Source organism: Nyctereutes procyonoides, unplaced genomic scaffold (genome assembly GCF_905146905.1).
Source record: "Nyctereutes procyonoides isolate TBG_1078 unplaced genomic scaffold, NYPRO_anot_genome, whole genome shotgun sequence".
NCBI classification, from domain to species: Eukaryota; Metazoa; Chordata; class Mammalia; order Carnivora; family Canidae; genus Nyctereutes; species Nyctereutes procyonoides.
The window spans coordinates 24931618-24959367 of record NW_026575082.1 but is presented as its reverse complement, the minus strand read 5'-3'; the positions used below and the strand labels follow the sequence as shown (position 1 = coordinate 24959367).

The following is a 27750-nucleotide window of genomic DNA, read 5'->3' as shown; positions in this document are numbered from 1 at the left end:
AGTGTCAGGTATACAGTATAACGTACAGCCCTTCCGTACATCGCTCCGTGCTCATCACGACACAAGTGTGCTCCTTAATTGAGGACGGTACTTTAGATTGCTCACCTTGTCCAGGTAACCTTGTTACAGTTAAGTGGATCCAGGAAATTGTTAGTCTTAACTCTTGTTGGTATTTTAGGTCAACTTAAGAGGATCTATTCAAATCAGCTACACGGGGACATGTTTTTTGGGTACTCCAATACATTGGAGCTGAATTTAAAAGTATCCAAAAATTAAAAAAAAGGTGATGTTACTCGGTTGATCATTAAAGCAAATAAACTTAATGTCTAGTTAAATAGATTTAAATCTATTAAACATGCACAAAATGTGCGTGTTGAAGTGTAGAGTAATGCACATGCACAGTCCCTAAAATCAAGCCTAAGGGATTTAACGTTACCCTAAATTATTTTCAGATACTTTGTATTTGCAGAGGTCAAGAGTTGGTGATCTCTCTCCAGGTGCATTTACTTAAAGGGAGAAAATTCTTTTAGAAAAATAATTCCAAAATATGGGGCAAAATTTACTATTAAATAATAAAAAAAAAAACACTTCATTTTTCTGGTAAGTGATACAGAGTGAAGATTTAAAAAGAAAACTGCGGGGATCCCTGGGCGGCGCAGCGGTTTGGCGCCTGCCTTTGGCCCAGGGCGCAATCCTGGAGACCCGGGATCGAATCCCACGTCGGGCTCCCGGTGCATGGAGCCTGCTTCTCCCTCTGCCTGTGTCTCTGCCTCTCTCTCTCTCTCTCTCTCTCTCTCTCTCTCTCTCTCTCTCTGTGACTATCATAAATAAATAAATAAAAAAAAAAAAAGAAAAGAAAACTGCTGGTGTGCCCGGGTGGCTCAGTCGGTTAAGTGTTTGCCTTTGGCTTGGGTCATGATCCTGGGGTCCTGGGATCGAGCCCTGCATCGGGCTCCCTGCTCAGTGGGGAGCCTGCTCCTCTTCCTCCCTCCGCTGCTGCTCCTCCTTGGGCTCTCCCTCTCTCACTTTTTGTCAAATAAAAAAGAAAACTGCTTTCCTGGGTGCCTACGTGGCTCAGTCTGTTAAGCATCTGACCCTTGATTTCGGCTCAGGTCATGATCTCAGGGACATGGGATCAAGCCGAGGTTCCATGCTCAGTGCAGAGTCTGCTTATCCCTCTGCCTCCCTTTCTGCCCCTCCCCTTGCACATGCTTTCTCTCTAAGAATGAATAAAATCTTCAAAACAAAAACAAAAACTGCTTACCAAGTGCATTGGCCACTGTGTTCTGAAAAAGATGCCCAGATGCTGCTGTTCTTAGCAAACTGAGCCTTAACCCTGCCTGGTGAAATAATTACTGGGAGTGGGGAAATGACACCTATATAGACCCAGTGCTGTCAGGATGACGGATGTGAACATTTGACAAAGAACTTGCCAGCACAGATGGCTGTGGTGGTAGTTTTTGCACATGATAACCTGACAGATTGTGCTTGAGTTGCAACTTGTAAAAAGAGGCTACCCTAAATCCCAGGGAGCACCCTTGGAGTCTTGTCTCTTACTTTTTATCTGCTGTGTGTTGTCATTTCTTTGGGCTTCAATTTACTGATCTGAATCAGGAAAGATTGTCTAAAGGATATCACAGATCACCTTTGGCTTTCAGTGCTGATTTTTCATTATGGGTTGTAGTGGTATTTTTAAAAAAATATATTGTGATGCTGTCATTTTATTTTATTTATTTTTAAATATTTTATTTATTTATTCATGAGAGACACCCAGAGAGGGGCAGAGACACAGGCAGAGGGAGAAGCAGGCTCCATGTGGGAAGCTGGATGTGGGACTCAATCCCGGGACCCCGGGGTCACACCCTGAGCCACCCAGGCGCCCCCTGAAGCTGTGATTTTAAATACAAGTTCAAATGTTGCCTTTAATTCTCCATATTTGTATAAACCAAAATGGGAGAAAAATAAATTTTAAATTAAATGCCTTACACCTTAGAAAAAAATGCTTATCTATATATTTTTAAGCAGAGAATATCAATAAATAAAATACACATTGTTCTTTATTGACCTATATTTTTAAGATCCTTAAATATTGATAAGTATCCATGTTCTGTTTTATATTAAATACATTTTAAGTGTAGATCCAGGATGTATATTTGAGATTACCCACCTACAAGAATAAATAGAAACCTTCTTTTGCTGCTAAGTAATTAGAATATTATAATTAATCCATTTTTGCTACTTTCTACAAATAATGCAAGTAATGACAAACACACATCTTCTTAGAATTGTAGTAAAATCCTGAAGCTTAAGAACTTGATTAATAAGTGAAAGGAAGAAACCTGCTCATTAAAGAGAGATCTTTACATCGTACTTTACATCATACATTAAATGTGTATGTTTGGTCTACTTGGCAAAATCATTCAAATGTATACAACAGTGACGCAGAAATCTGCACCTGTGTGGAAGGGACTTGTGCATCTTCTTTACAGAGTTACTTGCTTTGGTCAGTAGATCTCCTGCAGTCATTGCCGCACATAAATATAATTTAGCAGAAGACAGTTGATTCCCTTGAAAATCACCTTTTTTTCTTTTTTAAGATTTTATTTATTTATTCATGAGAATACACAGAGAGGAGAGAGAGAGAGGCAGAGACCCAGGCAGAGGGAGAAGCAGGCTCCATGCAGGGAGCCCGACGTGGGACTTGATCCCGGGACCCCGGGGTCATGCCCTGGGTCAAAGGCGGCACTAAACCGTGGAGCCACCCGGGCTGCCCTCTTTTTTTCTTTTTTAAGCTTAATCAGAGATAACGTTGTTTTGCTCTGGTAGCCACTGCTTCCAATGAAAAATGCTGACTGACTGTCTCGTCAGCTCTCCTATGCTTCGAAAGTGATGCCATTAAAGAAATACAAAGAAATGGCGGGGGTGGGGGGAGCTTTCTCATATAGACTAAAGACCACATGCATTTGGGTCAGGTTGGCCGTGTGGTTACTATTTGAAGAGGCACCAACCTCCTGAGCCCTCCGTGAAGTGTGTGAGCAGACATGCTCAGGCTGGGGCTGTGGCAAAGAGACATGTTCCACAGTTGTATTTTGGATATTGAAATTATGCTTACTATCACGAAAATCTGAATTTGTTTCCTTAACTTTGTTTTTTTGCGTTTGAAGAGAATTAGGCCAGCCTCCATTGCTGTAGTTTTATTTCCAAGTGTGTATAAGGCAGGAAGTCCTTGAATAAAGCAGTCTTCTTTTTTTCCCCCTAGTTATGGTAAACTATTTTTATTATAGAAGTTTTTTTAATTATAGGAAAATTAGAAATTATGTGTGAACAAAAAAAGATAAATCTACATTCACATCACCTGAGATAACAACTATGTAATTCATTGCATTTCTAGCATATTTTCTTCTGTTTTTCCTTAACACATGTGCCTATGCATATGCATGTAAAACAGACATGATACACGTCATTTGGTAAAAAAGTAATAATAAAGCATTCTTCCCGAGGCTAGCATAAGCAAGCTAAGTTTTATACATTCAGGTATATGGAGGCAAACGTTGAAGTGCGTTTCGCAAGTATATTTGGGTCATTCGTAGGCTTATGTGAAAAAATCATCTTCTGTTTCATAGTTTTTGAAAAGAAAAGGAATTAGGAGGGCTGCTCAGAGAAACAGTTTCAGACAAACTTGTCAATTCAGTTTTCATCTCTTAGCCAGCACCTGCGGGACTTTTGAAAGCGGTTAACATTCATCAGAACTTCCTTTAAATTTTTTAATTAGCTCAAGAAGAAGGCAGGCCTGTGGCTCATTTTGCGGATCATTTCTGCAGTTGACGCTATAGGAGAGTAGGTGACAGTTTTTGAAAATTGGCTTGTGTTTCAGGCGTGGAGCTGCAGAGGAAACCTCACGTGGGCGCCCGCGTAGAGCTGGCATGCCCGCGCGTGGTGGTGGGCGCTCGTCCGCCTCGCCCTGCCTCGTGCGTGCGGCTCTGGAACTCCGGGGTGGGAGCTTGGGCCGAGCGGCGCCGGCTCTAGGACGAGTCGTCTTAACGCTGAAGCCGCTGCGCCCGGTGGAATTTCAGCCTGTTGCGTCTCTGCTTCGGCCTCCACGCCTGGCTTAAGCGAGGTTCGGGCTGAGGAGGCATCTGAATCCTTAAAGGTCCAGCATCACAGGCTGGTATCGAGTTGCTGATGTAGGCCTTGCCGAGGCCTAAACGCCCAACAGGGAATCCTGAGAACAGTAACGCGAAGGTGCAGCTCACCTTGGGCCAGAGGATTCCAGGTCTGTGTGTAAACTCACTCCTTCACTGGGTTGCAGACGCAGTCGGCCGGCATGTCGTTTCAGTCACGTCTGCACATCTTGCCTGGCTTCCTGATTAGGAGCCTGGGGTTGTTTATGGACCTTGTGCACGATCTGATGCGTTATGTGCCGTGAACGAGATGGAGTCCCCTTGTCCCTAGTGTCTGGCTTGACTAGATGATGACCGGACACAGAATCATGTAGGCCTTGCAGTCTGCGGCCATGGCTCTGCGGCGATGGGCTTGATGGTGGTGGTTTCAACCTGCCAGTCCTCACTCAGGTGCAGGCAAAGACAGAACAAGTTCCATTTTTTAAGTGCATGTACCTGTCCTGAGAAGGTAATCTACAGTTTTATAGAAATTTCCCTTTTTATTTGTAGATATAATACTTTGCCAAGCAGAAGAACCTTGAAAAATTCAAGATTAGTGAGTAAGAAGGATGACGTACACGTGTGTATCATGTGTTTACGTGCCATCATGAATTACCAGGTATGTTTGTGTTCTGATTCCTTAAAAAAAAAAATCTCAATTTGTCAGATTTATATCTTGTTCTCTTTGGTTTCTTTGTCTTATTTCTATTTGAAAACCAGGATTTAATGCTATTCTACTAAAAAGGGTCTGGTTCGTTTTAATACTCAAGATTTAACTCAATGCCTGTATTTTAATTGGGATTTGTCCTTTGTGATGTATTTACGGAAGATAGTTTTCTCCTACAGTCATAGACTTGTGTAGATTACTTGGTAAATGTTTGTGACCATTGAAGATTGAGTAAGCTGCTGCTTGTGGGCATTAACGGAACAATTTTAGAACACGAGGAATGGATAGACTCTCACGTGGGTAAGTGGTTCTCAAAGGGTTAGATGGTAAAAAGGTGAGAAGTTATAATTATTGTGTTGGATTAGTGGTTCTTTTTTGAATTTTTAAAGATTTTGTTTATTTGAGACAGAGAGCACACACGCAAGCACAAGCAGGAGGGGCAGGGGCAGAGGGGAACGCAGACTCCCCACCCGAGCAGGGAGCCTGACTCGGGACTCGATCCCAGGACCCAGAGATCATGACCTGAGCTGAAGGCAGGTGCTTAACCAACTGAGCCACTCAGGCGCCTCTGGACTTAGTGGTGCTTAATCTTTATAAAAAGCACCTGGAGGATCCTTGTTACAAGGGCAGATTCCTCCTATGGGTGATTTTTTTTTTTTTAAGATTTCATTTATTTATTCATGAGAGACACAGAGAGGCAGAGACACAGGCAGAGGGAGAAGCAGGCTCCATGTAGGGAGCCCGACGTGGGACTGGATCCCCGGTCTCCAGGATCACGCCCTGGGCCGAAGGCAGGTGCTAAACCGCTGAGCCACCCAGGGATCCCTGCTATGGGTGATTTTGATTCAGGTGATCTCCATCATAACAGAGATTAATGTGTGTGTTGGATTAACTCCAGCAATAAAGTGGAAGTTGGAGCCTGTAGTATCAAGAGTGAACTGACAGGGTCAAAGTTAGATAAGCAGAACTAGGGGAAGAATCAGAAAACATAATTGGAATATAAAAATAGGACTGATATCCATGAATAGGGATGCTACAGGTGGGTCCAAGCAGAGGTGGAAAATAAATGGATAGGTGGGGAGGGTCAGTATTAGAATTCGAACCCGACGTAAGGATGCTGAATTGAATTTGAGAAGGGAAATGTGTATTTTATTTCTTTCAATCACTTTCAATAAGCTTAAAATCATGCTTATTTTTTAAGCATTGCCAGATAGACCCTGTTCAGAGCAAAGGGAATACATTAAATAAATAAATGCCCCAGGGAACTTACTGTCTAATGAGGGAAGATAGATGATAAATAACTTGAGAAATCATACAGCATTCTAGATAATAATGATGGTGAATTGAAACAAAAGCTAATACTAACTCCCCACCCAAAAAGACCCCAAAACACAAAACTAACAGAGTACTTTCTAATAGGACCGGTACTTTTAAGCCTATTTATTTAATTTAAAGCTCATAACAGTCCTACACGATTGGTAATGTTACTCTCCCCAATTTACTGATGAGGGAACTGAGACACAGAATTAAGTAATTTGCCGAGGATCATAGAGTCAGTAAATAGATTTAAATCCAGGAAGAATGGCTCCAGAGAACTGTTACTAATACTGTGAAAAATTAGCCAAGAAATGGGAATAGAAGTGATGAAAATGTGTGTGCAGTTCAGGGAAGCATCATGGAGAAGTAGCAGTTTGTCCTTGTAGCAGTTGTAACTAGGGAACAAGGTAAGAGGTTCTAGGGAAGGAAGAATCTAGATAGAAAAGGGGGCGAGTGCAAAGGCCATAGGGCGGGAATAAGTTTGCTGTGCTTGAAGCGCAGAAAGGAGACCGGATTGTCTGGGTTGGAATAAGTGAGAGGAGAAGAGCAGGGGTTGAAATCTGATGTTAACACGGGGTCCCGGCTGGGTAGGGCTGTAAGAGTCAGTGGGAGGATTTTGGCTTTACTGCGGGCGGAAAGCTTGTTGAACAGTTCTGAGGAAACCTGTGACAGGACCTGGCACTTGATTTAACGTGACCTTTCTAGCTTCTGTGCTTAGGGTTGACCTTGGAGGGCAAAGGCACAAGGAAGTAGATCATCTAAGAGGCGGCTGCATTGGGCAGCCCAGGGGAAGGGGGGGGGGCCCAGTGGTCAGCGCCGCCTTCAGCCCAGGGCGTGATCCTGGAGACCCGGGATCGAGTACCGCGTCGGGCTCCCTGCGTGGAGCCTGCTTCTCCCTCTGCCTGTTGTCTCTGCCTGCCTCTCTCTCTCTCTCTCTCTCTCTCTCTCTCTCATATGGATAAATAAAATCTTTTTAAAAAGAGGCTGCTGCATTAATCTCAGGTGAGTGTTGATGGAGGTACGGACTGGGATAATAGTAGAGATGATGAGAGGTGACCAGATTCTGGTTTTGACAGTAGAGGCAGCAGCATTGGCTGTGTGTTGAGAGGAGGGTGGCTCCGAGGTGTTTATCTGGGGCCCATGTAACGGAGTTGCCATCTACTAAGATGTGGAAGGCTACAGGATGATCAGATTTGGGAGACAAGATTAGGAGTGAAGTTTTTGGAATGTTACCGTTGAGATGGCTGCAGTCATCCAAATAGAGACCTTAAGTGGGTGGTTGGGTATGCCAGCCTGGAACCTAGGGCGGAGGTCTAGGCTGGAGATAGAAATTTGGGAACTAATAGATGGTGTTTAAAGCCAGGGGGTAGGGGGTGCTCGAGAGCAACAGGGGAAGACAGACAAGCAAAGAGGTCTAAAGTATGAATCCTGGGGCATTCTGCTGAAATGTCAGCGAGCTGAGGAAAACCTGATGGAGTCTGAGAAGTAGCCATCCAGGTAGGAGGCACGTACAGCAGGTGTTTCAAGGAGAAGAGAGTGCATAGCTGTGACCTGTGCTGCCGCTAAGTCTTGTAAGATGAAAAGTGAGAGGTGGCCGGGGGCTCAACGAGGTGGGTCGTTGGTGATGCTGGAGAGAGCGGTTTCCGTGGGGAAGAGGGAACGGAACCCCTGATTAAAGTGATTGCAAGAGATACAGCAGGAGGAGAGTTGGGGACAGCGAGTGCTTGGAGTTTGGATGTAGAGGTTGGGGGGGGGGCAGGATATAAGGCAGTAGATGGACATAGGGTGTAGGGTCAAGACTTTGCTGTTGTGACTGTTTAATTGGGTGTGTTAGAAGAATGAGGGATGGGTGAGTTGCTGGGGAGGGAATGGGATCAAAGACTCCAGTAGAGGGGATGGCCTTGGTTTTGAGCCCAGAAAGGTTCTTCAGGAAGAGGTGAGGGACGTAAGCTGTGGACCTATGGGAGGATTGACGTGGGGGTGAGAGCTTTTAGAAGCTGTTTTTGTTCCTGTTGGCTTATATTTTCTCAGTATAATTAGGAGTAAGGTCATGAACTGAGAGTGAGCTTGGAGTAGGAGTAACTCCTCAAGTCAGTAGACTCCACAGTGATTCTGGAGCCTGTTGTTAAACACGTGACGTCATTTACCTACCAGGCCTCAAAACAAGGCAGGTCTTCCTACGGGCTGGTCCCAAAAGCCGTTGCCTGGAGTGGGGACTAGAAGCAGTGGTTGTGAACCCTGGCTGCACAGTGAAGTCAGCTTAAGAAGAGAATTTCAGGTGCCAGGGGCCCATCCTTGAGATTCAGAGTACATTGGCCTGGGGCGTATGCTGGAAAATCAGCGTTAGGTGTTTGTTGACTCTTCCACGTGATTTTGATGAGCAGCCAGATTGAGGATCACTGGACTGGAGCCTTTTCACCATTTTAATAAAGAGAAACATGTGGTTCAATCATAAAGAATGAGAATATGGCCCCTTGATAATAATAGCATGATTCCTAAACTTTTTCATAGAGAATCTCTACCACATGGATGTGCCAGAGACGTAAATTCATTTATGATGGCATAACTTGCATTGGGTACAATCTTCAGGTTCTTTTTTTTTTTTTTTTTGGTCAACATATAGACAGTCCCCTAAGTTGACGCCTAATGCTTTTTTTTTTTTTTTTCACGTCGATTTTAGTATGGCTTCAACATGGTCATGTCTCATCCACATGCTGTAAACGAGATTGCCCTGAGCTTGAACAACAAGAATCCGAGGTAAGTTCATCTTGTTATTTTTCAAGTGCAAATCTAACTAGGGAAAGAAGAGAGCTAGTCAACACTTAGTCAGGTTAGAGCTTTGAAACTTTAAAGGGCACCTCTTTGAATCGAGGTTGCCAGTGGGCTCCTTGGCTGTGCAGAATTTTCTTCTCAGCTGAGTTGTAATTTCCCATGTGGTGTGGTTGAGCAACTGCGACAACACTACCCCTTCCTTCACCGTTTTCTTCAAGCTTTCCCTTCTTTCGAGGCCTGGTTCTTAGCATCCTTGCAAATTTTGCAAGATTTGGGTAGAGAGCACGAGGTTGCCGGGTTGTTAGGACTGGGGCCAGGAGGGTTTTCCTGCAGACTGAGTTGCAACACTTACTGCAAAGCTGACTACGGCCACCGGCCCCTGTCCGCACTTCACTTTGCAACCTTTACCTACGTAGGTTTATGACCAAACAAAAAAAGAAACGGAAAACAAAAATAACTGTGCATGCAAATTGCTTCTTCTGGTCACTTCGTTATTCAGAGCACAGACTGCCCCCAGCAGCCCGCCTTCATCCATTTATTCTACTTGCTATGAGAGGTCTTCCATTCTGGTGAGGCATTCTGCACTTCACACATCTTCACCAGATACTTCTGTATTTAAGCTCTGTACCTGAAAACTTGTTAGTACAACTAAAAAATCTAATTACAAATGAGACCCTTTCTGTTATGCAATGAAATGAAAACTGTGAAGTCCTATTTAAATGTTGAATATTATTTCAAACTTTCTCTGATTATAGTTTTTTTTTGCAGCTTTGTGGCCGTTTCCTTAGTTTACTAAAAAATCTGGGTAGTCATGCTTTTTCTCTGCCTTCTAGTGTAGGGAAGTTGTTACTCATTTTTCTTAAGATAATTAACATTGTGGATTAACAGGCCAGTCTTCATTTAGAGGTTGGCAATGACTTTTTCTCTTGGGGAAAAAAATACTGAAGTGATCTTATTATGAGAAAACAATGCTGTTCTTGATGTTGAATCTGAAAACTTAGACTGTATTACTAAGGATTTCCTTCTAAAAGTATTTCTGATAGAGTTTTCTTGAATCAGAAAATATCCTATCCTAGCACTGCTGTAATACAGCTCCACTCAGATCATTGAAGAAGTGGTGGTGGAAACTCACGTTGTCTTAGGGGGTCTTTATGGCACCATTTGCAAATTAGCAGGTCTGAAATGTAGGACTTTAATTTCAGTAGATTTTGAACTTTTTGGGCAAATGTTATTTCTCCGACTCTAAAACCAGGGAAAACATTTAACCAGTGGGTTGTTTTCCTGAAAATTCCCAAGTTCCCAGTTGTCTAAGTTTATCAGTAAAGCTTTTTCAAACATATTGTACTGAGTCACCCACTGGTAGAAGTAAAAGACGAATCTTCCCAGAATTAATTTTCATTAGTGAGTAATTTATAATTTTGGGAATGGGAAACATTCCTTCTAAATCTGTTACATCAATTGCATTAGTAAAGGTTTAAAAATGTACCTTGATATAAATATACCTTAGTAAAAGTCTTTAAAAAATAACACAAGCAAATATTTTATTATCCCAGTCATCTTGGAAGGAGGGAGAAGCTGACTCATCATGTTACTTTCACTGATATATTTTTTTTTTTTTTGCTGGTTTCTTCTTGTTTCGACAGAACAAAAGCCCTTGTCTTGGAGCTGTTGGCAGCTGTTTGTCTCGTCAGAGGCGGGCATGAAATCATTTTATCAGCATTTGACAACTTTAAGGAGGTAGGTTACTTTGTAGTTTGCTCACACAAACATATTTGGAAGTCTTTGAACAGAGTGATTTACCTTTTCTGTGTGTGTTTTATTAATGAGGTATAATTAACCTTAGTTTCACGTGTACAACACAAGGATTCAATATTTGTATTGTGTCACCACAGTAAGTCTAGTTCATATCCATGGTTTACTCTTTTATTTATTCTGGGGCCTAAGGGGTATAATAGTTAATTTTCTAAGATGTCAACGAGGGAGAAGTGATGTACCTAGTCTAAATTATCTTTGATGGATGCGTTAAGCTTTCTTTGGTGTCTCGTTTCCAAGAAAAGTTAAAAACTTTTTTTGTGGGATCCATTTTACTTTGGAGAACATGGAATTGCCAGTTTGAAAGCATGTTTTGTTGAATGTCTGAGGTTTTCGTTATGGTTGATACTTGAGCATCCACCATGTACATGTTGTGGACTCTTTGATCATAGTAACTTTCCCCAAATCATAAGTATTATCACTGCTGTGCTGGATGCCCCCAAAAGACTTCTCAAATAAATACACTGATTTTAGCAGCTTGTAATCTTAACCGGGTGATCCTGTCCTAGACAGTGGACACGCATGGTTGAAAATGAAAACTGAAATGACTATAGAGGAAGAAATACTTACAGAAAATATGATACCGAGGATGGTGGCCCAAACTATCAAGACACAACAACTGAAAAAATTGCTAATTTCCCTTGGTGGTAGTGTGCAGGGTGACATGGCCATGAAGAGTGCCTGTTGGCCCCCCTATCATGTGCCTAACATCTGTGCCCCTAGCATCTGAAGTAAAGGCACTTGGAGCCAGGCTTCAGTAGGGCTGTCAGCCACGCTGTGCCTTCTCTTGGTGATCCCATTTGATTCCAGATGCTTCTGGATTTGAATCCAGATCTCAGAGGGAAATCTAGACTCTGTCTTACCTTTCCTGGGAGCCTCTGGGTAGAACCAAGCTAGTATTTGTTGAAGACCTACTATATGGCAGGTGCTATGCCAGGTACACCCATAAAGTCAAGTGGTTCTTTTTTTTTTTATTTTTTTATTTTTTATTTTTAAAGATTTTTTTTTTAAATTAATTTTTATTTGTGTTCAAAGTCAAGTGGTTCTATGGGAGTATATGAGACATGTATTAATATCTACATGTTCTAAAGAATAAAATTCCAAATACTTTGTTTTCCCATAGCCACATAGCCAGATAAGCGGCAGAGTGAGGACAGGGATTTGGTGCTCCTGATCCTGAACTTCTGTTTTAGGTGGCATTTGGGCCCATCTGTGTGTGAAACTCTGGGGGGAAATACTGAATTAGGACCTCAGAGCCATGTCCCCCACCTTACCCCTTTCATTGGACTTACTACCCAGCTTCCAGATGTACTAGCAAGTGACCCATGACCATGTATGTAGGCTAGAAAGCTTCAAAGATGTCAGCAGGAAAATCAGTACTCTTGCCTTTTTATTTGTTTCCCTCCCTTTAGTCACCACTTTAAGATTTTGACGTTATCCATTTTGTTAATGCTGACCATGGACAGAATCAAATATTGTCTTTTTAGCTATTCAGCCTCAGTGATAGTAAAAAAATATCCAGGTTCCAAGATTATGAGGAATAAGAGTGAATCTTTAAATTCAGACTTTGGTTTTTTAAAAAAGGCTTTAGAGATAAGAAATGTATGAATGCTTGTCTGCATGTGTTTATATATCCTATATTAGTACATAAAATTTATAAGTAAAGAGATATATGTTTGGGGAGATGGGTCTAATAGGAAAGTGAAACAGCATGCGAAGCTAATGTAACTCCCAAATCTTTATCGTTTGATCATATTTGGACATATCACCTAATTCCTTCCACATCAGAAGCACTTCACTGTAGAGTTATCAGTGTTGTTATGTTATAACATAAGCAAGATCACAAGCATGTGACTATATTGCAGGTCAAGTTATGTCCTAAAATTATAATTGTGTACAATTAAAACCATTAATTCATGAAGTGGATGTTAATTTTGTTTCCTTTTAGGGAAAAGAGAATGCCTTTCTCATGCATGATGATACTTGCAGAGTTGAGTTTTAATGACCTGGTATCAGAATTGTAGATGGTTTAGCCATTAGGGCATAATGGGTGCATGCATTGACCTCAAGGTGTAGAGTCGTGTAGACAGACCAAACAAAAGGATTATCCTAATAGCCATGTGAATGAACACAGGGCAGGAGCATGCACCTCAGAAACTTTATTCTTATGGCTAGGTAAAGGAGCACCAATCCATTTATCTGTTCAACCTTAGGGCGAGAAAGTATTACTTTTGTGTTGATCCTTTTTTTTTTTTTAATGTAATACCATTGTCAGCCCAGAATCTTTTGAATTTCTTCCTTTTCTCTTTTCTAACATTTTATGTGAGGGTTTTTTTTTTTTTCTTTCTTATACATCATGGTCAAGAGGGTATTCTTTAATCATCTTAGCAAAAAATGTCAGTGGAATCTCCTGGGTTTAGGGAGATTTGGGAGCCAGCTGTTCCTGATTACGAAAAGTTGTACTTGTGATCTCAGGTGCTTGTGCAGATGGGGTGTTGGTGAGAGTAATGTATATTGAACTGTTCATGGCAGGAAGAGTACCATACCAGGTACCAGGATACTAGGGAGTAGGGCCAACAGTCTTTGCCTTTAAGATTGTTTCTAAAGCTTTTTATCCCTTTTAGTAAGTTGGGATTCCATTCCTCTCTTTAAGGAGGATGATGGGATTATCCTTGTTTTCGCTGGGGGGACTGATGGAGGTTGTGGGGTTTGACATGAGTATCTTGTTTTGCAAATAAAGTAAAGGGCATTAGAGGAGCCAGATTCTTTGGGCTTTGATCATTATTAAAGCACAGCCAAGCGTACTGTTGCAATGTGGCACCAGATGCTAAAGGGAAGTTTAAAGACCATGCATCTTAAGTATGTAGCAGGATGTTTTCCCCCTCTACTTCTTGAGCCAACAGCTCCATTCTGTCCTATTTGACTACCTCTAATTAATTCAAATGTAAATAGAAGGAGCGTATCTCTTAGCTTTTGATAGTCTTTTATGTACGATTCCTGAAATTTCTCAAATTTTAATTAATATTCAGAATCTCAACAAGTTTGGTTTTCTGTGGTTTTGCAACGAATTTCATCACATATCCTTATAGTATCTGGAATCCGTGCCTTAGCATTTCCAATTTAATGATATCTGATGGCCAGAGGAATATTAACCCAAGGCCTTGCTTTTGTGGGTGCTGAGATTGAGGCTAGGCCAGGTGTCACTGAGGAAGCACATATATCACCTCAGTGTGTTTGAGGATAACTGAGTTCTGACACCAAGCATGGTGACATGCCTAAAAATTTGAGCATAGTGAGTAGGTAAAGACTAAACCATTTAGTCAACCATTATGCTCTTTGAATTCTTTTCTCTTAAAAGAAATTTTTTTTTTCTAAATGGAATTAACACATCTGGTTTCAGTGTTGAAACATCTCCTCATGAAAATTTATGGTCTTCAATTGAGGACCAGGGTGAGAACAAGGAGTCATCTGTTTTTCGCTAACTGGCTAATTTTGCCATGTGGAGGGATCTATTACCATCTTGTCTAAATCGATACTTTCTTAGTTGCATAGCAATATGTCTTTTTGAACATTTGGCCTCCTAGACAGGAAAAAATACATTTGGAAACAAAGGTCGCTCTCTTGGTATTTGCATGAATTCAGGGTCTTATTTGTGAGAAGCAGAAACTGACTCAAACAGTAGAAAGGGTGGATTGGAAGGATGTCGAGAAATGCACAGGTTGACAAGATGCCCAGAGAAACAGGCCTGGAAAATGGGCAGGCGTTCCTGAAATGTGGCAAGACTCTCCGGCTGTGTGCCCTTGAGGCCTCGCCACCATAAACACTACTTGAGGTTCTGATTATGCTCTTCCTTCTCTCCCAAATGACATGGACCACAGCTAGTGATCTGCTGGGTCATAAAAGTACACTTGTGGGTTAAGGACATGACCTACCCCCACTTTACAGGTATAAACACCGTTGAATCCAGTTTCGACATTGAGATCTTCTACCTAGACCTTGCTCTCCTACTTTTCTGAGTCTTCCTACTGGTTTTCCATTCTCTTCTTTGGACATCTGACAAACTGCCTTTAAGAAAGTGTCTCCAAGAGTCTGGCAAAAAAAAAAAAAAAAGTGCTCCCATTTGAAATCAGAGGGACAGATACTGAGGCCCCATAGATTCTGTGATGGAATGGCCTGCTGTGATACCAGTAATAAAGCTCTTGGAGGGCTTTGAGCTACCAGCTCCCCCAGGATGCTGGGACGTGCACCTGGAATTCATCAGGATTCCAGAATGATTATAACTGTGTTCTCTTCTGCTTCCAAAATGACAGCATCTGGCTTTAACAAAGAAGCCTGAGGCTTGAGTTTGGTTATTCGGGGCCCACCTCCTTCCTACTCCTGCCCTTCCAGTGTGGGGAGGCAGAGCCTCGTGAAGTGAGTCACTCAAGGCCACCAGTGCTCCTGTATGCAGCAGTCTTGGCAGTAGTCATTCGTTTCTTCGCCTTTTTCTAGAAGGCCTCCTCAGAAAGTTGATGTGGTTTAGCTACCGGGCACCCGAAAGCACTTGTGCTACACGTTATTAAGTTGATTTAAGAAGGCCTGTCAAGTTTTATTTACAGTGGGCCAAATTGGGCAGGAAGGAGAGCAGACATTTTGGTGCGCTTCCAGCGTCCTTCTGAGCTTAATCCCGTCTAATCTAACTTCTCCAACGTTGGAGGGTGTAGGATTATAAATCCAGCACAAGACCATTCGGATGACTCCTTCCATGGTAAAAATGTTCCTCATGGAGGGAAGGGTACTTTTTTCAGTCTCTGACCGAACTATAAGCAATGTATTTTCTCAGCTCTCAAGCTGTGAGAGCCATAGCTCAGAGCATGAGGCCAGAACGATGCTAACCTGATTCCCCGAGACTCTTCTGTGGACAGTGTGTCTTTGGTGATCAGGAAGCAGAGTCACAGCAGTTATTTTTTTTGGACAGTTGCTGCTGGTGTATAATAAATTACACCAGACATCGTCTTACTGTGCCCAGGAGGCCAGGCCCGGCATGGTGGGGATGACTGTCCTGCTCTGTCACGCCCAGGGCCTCATCAGGGAAGACAGGAAGTCATCTGGAGGCTTCTTCACTCACGTATCTAGCTTCAGGGCCGAGATGACTTCAAGGCTGAGCTTGGTGGGACCTGCCAACCAGAGGGCCTCCGTGGGGAATTCCCTGTGGCTGGGGGCTGGTTTCCAAGAGGGGAGCATCCAGAGGAGCATCTGGAGATCAGGTCTCCAAAGTGATAGAAGTTCTCTCATGTCGTCTGGGCCAGTGTCAGGTGTCATCAGTGTCATTTCTGCTGCATCCTCTTGGTTATGAGTGAGTCACTAAGGCCAACACACATGCAAAGGGGCACCGATGACTTCTCAATGGTGGGTCACAGCACAGTAGGACATGTAGGGGGGAGATGCTGCCGTGGTCGTCTTTGGAAAATACAGTTCACCTCCGTGACTTCTGAGAATTACCAGTACATCTCTAGTTGTTCCTCTTCTGTTTTCTCTGTCTTTCCTCAACCCAATACTTGGTTTTGCCTCAGGACTGAAATTTTATAAGCCTTTTCATTGGAATTAGAAAGATGGTCACCATTTCTTTGAAGCCAGTTTACTCTGGGCAAGCCGTATTTTGGGAGCCTTTCTAGAGGAGAAAGGAGCAATTTACATAAGATTTCTGAGCCCCCGGTAATGAACTAGTTATTTCTGTATCATCTGTGTCTTTATCATCTTGTAAGGAAGCGAAGGCTGGTCTCCTGTTGGTCATTAAGGGATGACTCATGCTAATTTACTGGAAAATTTTTCATGAATATTTGAGTGCCCCTTTGTGTCAGAAACATCGATAAACACTGGCGATGAGAAAATGAGTAAGACCTAGGCCCTACTCTTAAGAAGGAGCATCTGAATCCAGTTAAGGAAACAAATATTTTGATAGCTAAACTACTAGGCTTTATAAAGTTAAGCATTGGATGCTTTGCAAGAGGAGTAACCACCACCAAGAGGAGGCGGAGGAAGGCAGGCAGATGGGACGGGTGCTCTTGGGGGAAGCTTCCCGTAGGAAAGGGTGCCTGAGCTGAATTTAAGATGAAGTTAACCAGGTGTATTAGTTTCTTACTGCTGCTGTAATAAATTGCCACAAACCTAGTGGCTTATAACAAAGCATACCTTCCTGTAGTTCTGTTGGTCATGTGCATAAAATGCATCGACAGAGTGACATTCTTTTGGGGAATCCATTTCCTTGCCCTTTCAGTTTCCAGAGGCTGCATACATTCCTTGGCTGAAGGCCTCTTCTGACTCTAACCCTCTGGCCTCCTTCCTTCGGGTGGCCATTGTGATTCTACCCAGGTAATCCAGGGTAGTCTTCCCATCACAAGATCCTTATCTTAATCATACCTGCAAAGTCCCTTTTACATGGATGGTAAATATTCACGGGTAACAGGGATTAGGACGTGGACTTCTTTGTGGACATCTTGTGTGGAGGTGGCCTTGACCTAGCATACCAAGCAAAGGCGTCCTTTTATGCAAAGGAGGTGGCATCCCAGTAAAGCTTCAAGGACTGTAGTTACTGTAGTTTACCCTCCATTCGTAAAGGGAGGGAGGGGATGGGAAGAGACAAGGTGGGATGGGAAGTGAGGGGCGGGTGAAGAAAGACTTCATGTCTTATTCCAGGGTCCTGGTGCGGCCCTGGAGTCTGAAGCAGCAAGGGGCAGCGGGGGAAAGGTGTTCTTCAGGCTCCTCCAAGTACTTGCTTAGAACCACTCTCTCGGGGGGGGGGGGGGGGAATCCCTGGGGGGATCCCTGGGGGCTCAGCGGTTTAGCACCTGCCTTCGGCCCAGGGCGTGATGCTGGAGTCCTGGGATCGAGTCCCACGTCGGGCTCCCTGCATGGAGCCTGCTTCTCCCTCTGCCTGTGTCTCTGCCCCCCCCACCCCCATCATGAATAAATAAATAAAAATATTAAAAAAAAAACACTCTCTCAGCAAAGAGCTAGCAGTTATATTTTGCTGCAAGAGTCCATTGGCAGTGAGCTCAGCATGAGGTCACTTGGACAGACCGGGTGTGGTTAGGACTTGAGATCTGCTTTAGAGATCTTGCCATTCATAGTTCTCATTCCTCGGGCCTCTTCCTCCACTGACAGTCATCTGCTCCTTCAGCCCTTAATGTCTGCAGAACTTTTGCTGTGGCTTAAGGGAATTCAAAACAAAACAAAATAAAACAAGAGGGTAGGGGAGTGGTACCTGGGAGCGGAGGAGACCATCCTGATACCTGGGAGATGCTTTGCTTTTCAGCCTGGCTCTAACTCGACCCTCCCCCTCTGTGCAGGAGCCTGTGATCAGCTTACACCACAGGGGGCCTCGTCGCCTATTTCATTCATAGCAGCCTCTTAAAAACAACACTGCATTGCTTCCTTTTGTGTTTAGTCATGAAAAAAAATTCTATTTCTAAAACCGGGCCCTTAGCCAACTGTGAAATAGTAGGCATATGTGGCCTCGTGGCATATTCAGGGAAGATACACGCGAAAGCCCGCAGGAGAAAACCAGGGCTGCGTGTGACTTCAAGGCCCCCATCGATCTGAGCCTGGCACAAGCCCTACACTTGGCACTTTCCCCGGGCAAGTGCTGCTTTGACCTTCAGAGGGCTGTGGTTGTAAGTACACACGGACCGTGTGAAGCTCTGCTGTGACTCGATGCGAGAACTGGAGTGAAAACTGACAGCTCTGACCGCAGCATCACCTACTCCAGGAACCGTTAGGGTGCGGAGGTTTAGTTCCTGGGCAGGATTTGGTTGCCATTCTGGCATTTATTTCTGCAGACTAATGTTCAAGTCTATTTTAGGGTCACTTTGGTTTCTTTTTTCTGTGTGAAAGAACGCCTGTCTATTCTTTTTCTCCCTCACTCCACCCTGACTTGTATAACAAGGAGGTTTTTTTCTTAAGTCTGTATCTTGGGTCTTAAGTATACTTCGGTATTCTATATTTGTTCTAGCTGCTTTTTAAAGCAGGTTTATATTAAGTGAAACCAGAATTGTTTTAGAATGTCAAATCCGGATTATAGGTTATTTTTAGTGGTCATTAAGTCCAGCGCTAAACAATGGCTGAGTCCTAGACCCAGAGCACTATATGTATATGTGTGTGTACATATTATATGTATGTTTAATTTTATTTATTCATGAGAGACACACAGAGTCAGAGACCCAGGCAGAGGGAGAAGCAGGCTCCATGCAGGGAGCCCGATGCGGGACTCGATCCCAGGACCTGGAGATCATGAGCTGAAGGCAGATGCTAAGCCATCCAGGCATCCCAAAGACATGATTTTTATACCACAAAAGCTTCAGTTGCCTTGAGAAAGACAGGGTTGACCTTAATAGGTAGGTAGTTAGGGACTAAATGTGTGCTACGGTCAACAGAGGACAGTAATTCAGAACTTTAATCATTGTGCTGATTTTTTTCTTCTATTTGCTGTTCTAATTTAAACTAGTTTTTTGGGTGTTATTGCCACTGAATATGCTTATTGAGCTTGACTCCCTGTGTGTGAGTCAAGCTCAGATTACATTTGAAAGTTAAATACTTGGAAACCTTAAGCACATTTTTTAAAAAAGTGATTTGGGCTCCACAGTTAGTACATAAGGGCTTTGTTTGGTTGGTTTCTTTTAAATTAACAAACAACTGTTCAGAAAGAAAACCCCAGCGGAGTTCTTGAATGTATTCCATTTTATAAACCTTAGCCGGCGGCTTATATCATGGGTACAGAAAGGCCTATACAAATCGAGAAATTGAAAGGCTGCCGGGTATCGTTTGCCGCGTCCTAACGGGCTGCTGGTACCCTTCCATCCCAAGCTCCACCCTATGATGTAGGAACGAAGAAGAGCAGGTTTAGAGTGGATCGGCCTGCTGCGTCCTTTAGTAAATGGCGACGTTGGGGTTTTTACCAGACCATTGAGCACAAGAAGGCTCAGAGTCAACCTTATGTAACGTGGTGTCCCACACACGCTTCTGGGCATGTTCATGTGACGCCTTCAGCTTTCTGCTGCAACGCGACCGTAATTGGGATGGTTATCGCATGGGCAGCTTACTGGAGTGTTTTTACTTATTAGTAAAATCCAGGACCAGTGGGGCTATTTGTATGGGCCCCGGGGATGGGGCTCCTGCAGGATTATACAGGGAGACTGGCGTTTGTTTGGTGGGTGGAGGACGTCGGGGGAACAGAAGGCGCGTGGCCTGTCCCGGAGCGGGCTGGACCAGGACGAACGTGCTGCGTGGCGGGGGAACCTTCTGATGGGGGTCCGCGTTACGGAGCAAAGCAGGAGGGCGCGGGCAGGATGAAGCTTTGGAGGAGGCGACAGTAGTAGTGGAGAGATCAGAAACCTGTGATGGAATCTCACCTGGGAGATAAACTTGGAAGGAAAAGAAAACGGGGAAGAGAAGCAACTACTAGTTATAGCACTAGTACAGTTTATAGCACTCTACAGTTTATAAAGTGTGGTCATGTTCTATGTGATTTCATGGAAATCTGTGAAGGGCGTTTTACGCGATCCTGAAAATCTTAAAGAGTACCGACCCTGGCGATGAAGGACGTGAGAAGATGCTGGGGGAAGCTTGTGGCCATGACCGTGGACGTGAAGCCACGAGAGTCCGCAGAAGACAGACTGGCCCAGTGAATTTGGGGATGGACATAAGAGGAGTGTAGAGATCTGTGCAGGTAGGAGACATTAGAAGAAAGTTGCACGGCCACCCTAAACAAGTGTCTGGGATTTTTTTTTTTTCTGGTGAAGAAAATAAGCGTTGTCTTTATTAAATTCATTCTGTTTGTGATGGTGAAATGTCTAATGTCAGTTTCTTCTTTTTTTAAAAAATTTATTTATTTATTTATTTATTTATTTATTTATTTATTTATTTATTTATTTATTTATGAATGATAGACATAGAGGAAGAGAGGCAGAGATACAGGAGGAGGGAGAAGCAGGCTCCATGCAGGGAGCCCGACGGGGGACTTGATCCCAGGACTCCAGGATCATGCCCTGGGCTGAAGGCATGCGCCAACCGCTGAGCCACCCAGGGATCCCCAGATTGGTAGTTCTGAACTAAAGATGATGAATGAGAGAACAGGTTTAAGGAGAGGTATTGGGGAGCGTGTGTTGGGGGAGGGGTATCATCCAAATAGAGAAGGGGATCGTAACTGAGGAGATGGACGTCACCGTGCCAGCCTAGAGGAAGGAGTAAGAGGCCAGCTCGGAAGGGCCTAGAAGGATGCTCAGGAGAGACGACACAGTGCGACAAGGACAGCCAGGAGGGCGAGCACCTACCTGGGGGTGTGGCATCTTATGGCATAAGTTCCTACTTGAGGTGACAAGTTAGTCACATGGTCTCTGTACTCCCGATTCCACGTTTTCATATTTCTATATAAAAAAATTTTAATCAGCATGTGCCTGTGTGATACCTATTCTGTGTGTCCAGATGGCTCCGTCTGAGAAAGTGCTTCCTGTAGTACAAGTGGGAGGACGAGGAACTCACATAATTGAATGATGGGCACAAGAATGTACAAAAAAGAACAAAGTGCAGCCTGAGGGCAGTTCGTAGGATGGATGCAAGGAACAGGGCCCTGTCACTTGGACTGCGCGGTGGAGCTCGTCCCAGGGTCCCTCTCTGACCACCTGGAAACAGCTGCTTTGGTTTCCAGACCCAGGTGTTGTTACAAACCTCTGCGGTGTGTCGAGGGATTGCTGCTTCCCTCGCCAGGAAGTGAGTTGGGTGTGCGGGGGGCGCACGCTGGCCCTGCCGCTCGTCAGGGCCCGTGTCTGCAAAAGCATCGCTGCCTTGAGTGGGTTTCAAAGACGGAGCTTTCGGGTGGTTTCCAGGCCTTTTGTTTCCCAGCTCGTCGGTCGTGCCCGGGCGCTGTTCTACTTGGCGGGGTGGGCGCCATCCTGGATTCCCTCCCCCGCGCCGCTGCATGGGGCTCCCGTCCGGTCCTTGCACACCTTGTACCCACCTGCCAGGGACAGAGTCCTGCTTGGTTGTCATTCACAGCCATCAACTGGACCTGCTCAGCAGAAGAAAATGGCTCAGTGGTTGCTGCTTGTGGTCCAGCCCTGCCAGTCACCCCCCCGCCCATGCAGTTGGGCCCCTGACGGGATTTGCCCCCTCAGACACGAGCTAGAGCTCTGCTGTGTTTCAGCGGTTTGGTTTGGGCTGTGGAGAGCGAGGGCTCCTTCCCCACCAGTAAATGTACCAGCAACATGTGTGGCATCCTGGATTCACTGGTAGGCCGCTAAGAACAACACTGAATGTTCCATCTTGGAGTATTTTCCAGGAAGCGGAGTAAAGCTAGGAAGTAGTGCATTCCGTGCGGTAGTTATCAAGGGCGTGTTTAGTGCCCCGTTAAGAGAGAATCCTTGTAGGTTGCTTGCATGTTGATTCTTGGTTGTTTGATGTTTAGCGTGTCAGGTGTTCCAGGGCGGATCTGTCTACCTGGGTAGGTTCCCTGAGCATGATTGTCGCTGAACTTTGGGGAACGTGTGTCCTACGCGCCACGTAGGAGATGACTGTTTATCTTCCCCAGGTTCTTGCTCGGAATCCAACACTCACTTGGCTTTGGGAGAAGAATGTCTAGGCGTGTAGTGAGCCAGGAATTGTACCTGTGAATACAAGGATTCAAGGGGAGTCTGGCTTTGTTTTGTTTGGGTTTTTAGTCTGTTTCCTACCCCGTACACTGGTGGGAGATTTCTTGCTACCTCGGGAAACCTGCCCCACCTGAGTGATGTAACTTCATGTCCATGGAGAGGGGCAGATGTAGTTGTTCTTGGTTTGCTGTGATCAACTCTCCAACAGTCTTGTAAAATATTTTCATATTAGAAGTCCATTTATTTGCTTCTCCAAGTTACATGTTTTAAGAATTCATCATCTTGGGATGCTTGAGCGACTCAGAGTTTGAGCGTCTGCCTTTGGCTCGGGTCGTGACCCTGGGGTGCTGGGATCGAGCCCACAGCAGGCTCATTCCGGGGAACCTATTTCTCCCTCTGCCTCTCTCTCTGTGTCTCTCATGAATAAATAAATAAAATCTTAAAAGAATTTATCATCTTTGAAGAAATAAAGAAGCAGTTCTCTAGTAGTATAATTTAGTAGTTCTTAAACTTTTGACCGCAAGGCCCCTTTTTTACATTCTTAAAAATTCTGAAGGACCCCCCCCTAATTTCTTGTTTATGCAGGTTATATATTGATATTTACCCCGTGAGAAATGAAAGCAAAATTTTGATACTTCTTTCCTTAGAAATAATATTCTAGACTCATTACATGTTAGTGTTAAAATTTTTTCAGAACCTAAAAAAAAAAAAAAAAATCAGTTGACAGTGGCTGTTTTAGTCATCTTGGGCTCCTGTAATGAAATACCATACACTAAGTGGCTTAAACAACAGAAATTTATTTCCTCACGGTTACAGAGACTGAAAGTCCCCATGCCAGCATGGTTGGGCTCTGCTGGTGGTGCTTGTCTGGCTTGCAGAGGGCTGACCTCTTGCTATATCCTCAGATGGTCTTAACTAGGGGTGGGGGGTGGGGGGGGGTGGAGGTCCTAAGGCCATCAGTGCCCTTGGATTAGGGACTCACCCTTATGACCTCATTTAACCTTACTTACCTCCTAAAAGCCCTGTTTCCAAATACAGTTGAATTGAGGGTACTTTGATGTTTGAATTTTGTGGAGATGCAGTTTGGTCCAGAACGGTGGCGTTAAAGACAAAAAATAAAGTCTAGCTTAAAAGAAGAGGGTGGCATGCTTCTATCCGCTGCTGCATTCAGGCACTTGTGTTGTTTTGATCGAAGTAATTGAAGGAAATTCATCCCTACAGAAATACACAGATGGAAAAGGAAGTATTTTAGTAGCATTTTCAGGTGACAGTGGATATTCCTTTTGAAACTCTGCAAACACTGGGCAGGAGGAGTAGCTCCTTAAAGGTTAGCTGCAAAGTAGCATCTGCAACTGTATTAATGAACTTCTGGTACTCTGTTAGTTTAAAATTTATTTGCCAGTCTTATACCTTGAATGAATGCATAGTTTGATAACAATATGTGGGAGTCAGTTGGAAAATATCAATTCACTGATTTATCCAGATCTTCTAAATATTGACACATCTCATCAGGCAACTTTAAAAAAAAATCTCATTATTATCATCACCAATTTCATCAGAAAAATCTTTAAATATTGGAAAAGGGCAGCCCGGGTGGCTCAGTGGTTTAGCACCGCCTTCGGCCCAGGGTCTGATCCTGGAGTCCCGGGATCGAGTCTCACGTCAGGCTCCCTGCTTCTCCCTCTGCCTGTGTCTCTGCCTCTCTCTCTCTCTCCTGTGTATTCTCATGAATAAATAAATAAAATCTTAAAAAAAATAAAAAACATTGGAAAAGCTGCCAAACTTGAATACAAGTTTTCTGAAATTCTCATTTTTGCTTGAAAGCTCAATTTTTATCATTGGAAACAAGTATTGTCAGTTTCCTTCCTCCATTTTCAAGAGAATCACTGCCAAGTTTTTAAGTCTGAATAACTGTGGTTTGTTAGTTATTCTTTCAAATAAGAACAACAACAACAAAATGGCTAGGTGTGTGAGGGTTCCTTTTTCTGTGCACCCTTGCCAGCACTTGTTGTTTTTTGTGGTTTTGATTAGCATTTCCCTGATGCCGGGTGATGCTGAGCATCTTTTCATGTGTCTATTGGCCTTCTGTTTATCTTCTTTGAAGAAATGTCTGTGTCTTATGCACATTTTTAAATTGGATTCTGTGGTTTTTGGGTGTTGAGTTGTATCAGTGCTTTCTATGGTTTGAATACCATAGATATCAGATATGCACTTTGATCAAGGGTATTCTTAAGCGAAACTGGCTTTTTTTTTTTTTAACTGAGAAACTGAGGAATACGGTGATTACTGGGGTACTTGGTGCCACTGCCATGAGCCATGCCAAGGCAGCAGGAGGTTTCTTCACCAGCTGTTGCTTTTGTATGACCAGTGCAGATGTCTGCTCTGTGCAAGTGGGAAGTGACACCTTAGTGTCATTGTAAAACTAGTCTTGACCTCACAGACTCTGTGAAAGGGCCTCAGAGACTCTTGGTGGTCAAGAACCATGTTTTAAGGACTGCTTCCAGGACACCTGGGTGGCCCAGCGGTTTAGCGCCACCTTCGGCTCGTTTTTTTTTAGCGCCGCCTTCGGGCCGGGGCATGATCCTGGAGACCCCAGATCGAGTCCCACGTCAGGCTCCCTGCATGGAGCCTGCTTCTCCCTCTGCCTGGGTCTCTGCCCCTCTCTCTAATAAATAAAAAAAATCTTAAAAAAAAAAACTGCTTCCCAAATATACCGTCTGCTGTCTTGTTGTCTCATTGGGCCGAGTGGAAATGGTTCCAGGTAGCTATGAGAGTGAGGTGTCCCGATGAATACCCGGGGCTGGGGTAGGGCACAGAAGACTTGAGGGTGTGGACTGAGATGGGGAGCCGGGGACAAACCTCCGGGATTTGCCTGTTGGTGGCCTGAGGTCTTTGATCCAGCCAACAAAGAGTCTTTGTCTCCAAGGGCTCTGGATTCACGGCACATCTTCGTGAAAGTTCATTTTGCTTGCGACGCAGGCGTGAAGAGAGCGTGGGCTGACATCGCCTCCTGAGTAGGGCCCAGGACCGGTGGTGAAAATGCCACAGGATTTATTTATTTATTTTTAATATTTTATTTTTAATTTATTTATTCATGAGAGACACACACACACACAGAGAGAGAGAGAGAGAGAGAGAGAGAGAGAGAGGCAGAGACATAGGCAGAGGGAGAAGCAGGCTCCATGCAAGGAGCCTGATGTGGGACTCGATCCCGGGTCTCCAGGATCACACCCCAGGCTGCAGGCAGCGCTAAACCACTGAGCCACTGGGGCTGCCCTGCCACAGGATTTAAACAACTCCTATCATGTGCTGTAGCCACAGGTCAGTGAACACTTGACCACTGGAAGGGTGTCACGGTGTCCCCTCCCTTGCCTTGTTTGACCAAACTGGGTGTGTTCGAAGGATGAATCTGTAAGGAGAAATGAATGAAACACAATGTTAGGCATTCTGCTTGAGGGGTTGATGGGTAAGTCATCCCAGAGGTGACCGAAGGCCTTGGCTCATCACTTGGTCCTCAGGTAGCTATTTAAACACCAGGCTCTCTTGAGCTCTGAGGTGTTTGGGTCGTCCTACAGAAACAGAAGCCTGGAGAGAATCCGTATGTGTTCTTACTGAAGACCAAGAGAGGTGCCCTCTGTTGAAGCCTTAAGGGTCAAGTCAGACAATAGGAATATTTCTGAAACATGTCATTTATGAAGAATTATTCTGTGGAGTCTCACTCTCTAGAATGTAGTAAGTCTTTTTTTTTTTTTTTTAGGGGAGTGATTAGAAATGCATTTTTCACTTAAGGTGTGGTTTTTCAACAAGTTACTCTTGGGGGATTTTCCTAGCCCTTTGCTTCCATGTCAGGATCCTCTTTTTGGTACAGCAAAATATATACATGAAAAGCAAAAGAGTCCTCTGGATGTTTTATGCGGTTGTTGCCAAAAGATCTGGGTATTTGGAAACATCTGGAAAATTGACTCAAGTCTTCACAGGGGTGGTTAGCATGGGGTGGATGGAACCTTTGGCCCATCGTCAGGTTATTTACCAGCCCAGCATCGATGGAACTGCCTTATTAACGTGTGAGGAAGGAGGGCTGCATGGACGGAGGAGTGCTTGCAGTTGCTGAGCTTTCCATTAGTTTCCGGTGGAGCAGAGATGAGGTCCTTTACTCTCCGAGTGTTTCAATTCAGTAAATGTTTTGCCCTTAAATCCCCGAGACGGGAGAGCCAACGGTAGGCCCAAGTTCTGTCCCTGCCCCTGTCCCGGCAGCCGTTGGTGTCGGCGGGGGAGGCGCCCAGTGGCCTTAGGGGACCAAGGCCCTGGGCCCCCCAGTGCAGGCAGCCCAGATGCAGGCGCTCCCGGGGGAAGGAGAGGAGAGCTTGCACCCTTGCACCCGGGACTCCCTGTGAACTGTTCGCTCCGTACGGCCCTGGGGAGAAAGGTAGTAGGGTAGACTCCCGGGGCCTGTCGTGCAGGAGAGAAAGGAGGTGTCGCGGCGGGTGGCGGCAGGGCCCGAAGGAGACACTTAAGCCAGAGGCCTTGGGTTTCAGGTCACAACCCAGCAGCTGTCGCATGGGCGCCTCATGAGCCGGCCCGGCCTGGCTGCGGACTCGTGTGGCGGGAGCGGGACCCGGGAGCGGCGTGGGGGGGCCAGCACGGCCACCGACCTGGGGGCGCAGACGTGGCCGCTACTCGTCCAGCACCCGGAGGGCGCGAATCCGGATCACAGGCCTCCATAAAACCACCTTCCATCCATGGTTAGCCTTCAGGGACATCATCCCCCCCACTCGCCCCGGGAGACCCGTGAACCGCTGCCTCTCACGCATCCAGGGCCCCAGATTCATGCAAGCGGTGCGCGACGCTGCTCAGAAAGGTCTTTCTTGGCAGGAGTCGTGCCTTTGCTTCAGTTCCCCTCGAAGCGTAAGCACATCTTGCTCGTCCTGGGTGTGGCCATGGGATGGGGCAGGGCAGGACCCCTCGGCCTTGTGGGGCCCAAGCCAGAGGCCCTGAGGCCTGGTGCGGCACCCGTGCCCGTGCCTCTCGCCCAGTTTGGCTGCTCGGTCTGGGAAAACCGCGGTACATTGCCGCTGCCGCCTCAATTAGAACGTCGGGACGTCAAGGGAGGGGTTTTCCCCCCAGACTTATTAGCAATGAAAACCTTCAATGAAACTTTTTTCAATGAAATCTTACCAGGCAGCTCAGTATAATAAATCAAAGCTGGATAAATGACAGAAGTCCCCAAGAGCCTTCCTCATTTGTGTTTTTCCTTTGCGTGCCACGCTTCCCACCCTCGGAGCCCCCAGAGTGTTCTCTGCAACCCTCACAGCTTCTTACCAGAAGCCTTGAAAGCAAGCACGTGTCCAGAGGCTCTCAAGTGAACGCACGTGAAAATTGAAGTCCGGAGAGGTTCGCCCAG

General features: G+C 44.9%; 1 protein-coding gene across 9 annotated transcripts in view; it reads left to right on the top strand.

Moving 5' to 3' along the window:
* LOC129514492 (formin-like protein 2) overlaps nt 1-27750 on the top strand; it is a 260042-nt gene that overhangs the window by 191111 nt on the left and 41181 nt on the right. For all 9 annotated transcript variants that reach the window (XM_055333106.1, XM_055333109.1, XM_055333107.1 and 6 more), the window contains 3 exons: nt 4671-4779; nt 8825-8901; nt 10560-10653. In XM_055333106.1, coding sequence (XP_055189081.1) covers nt 4671-4779; nt 8825-8901; nt 10560-10653 — 280 coding nt within the window. The remainder of the gene's footprint in view (nt 1-4670; nt 4780-8824; nt 8902-10559; nt 10654-27750) is intronic.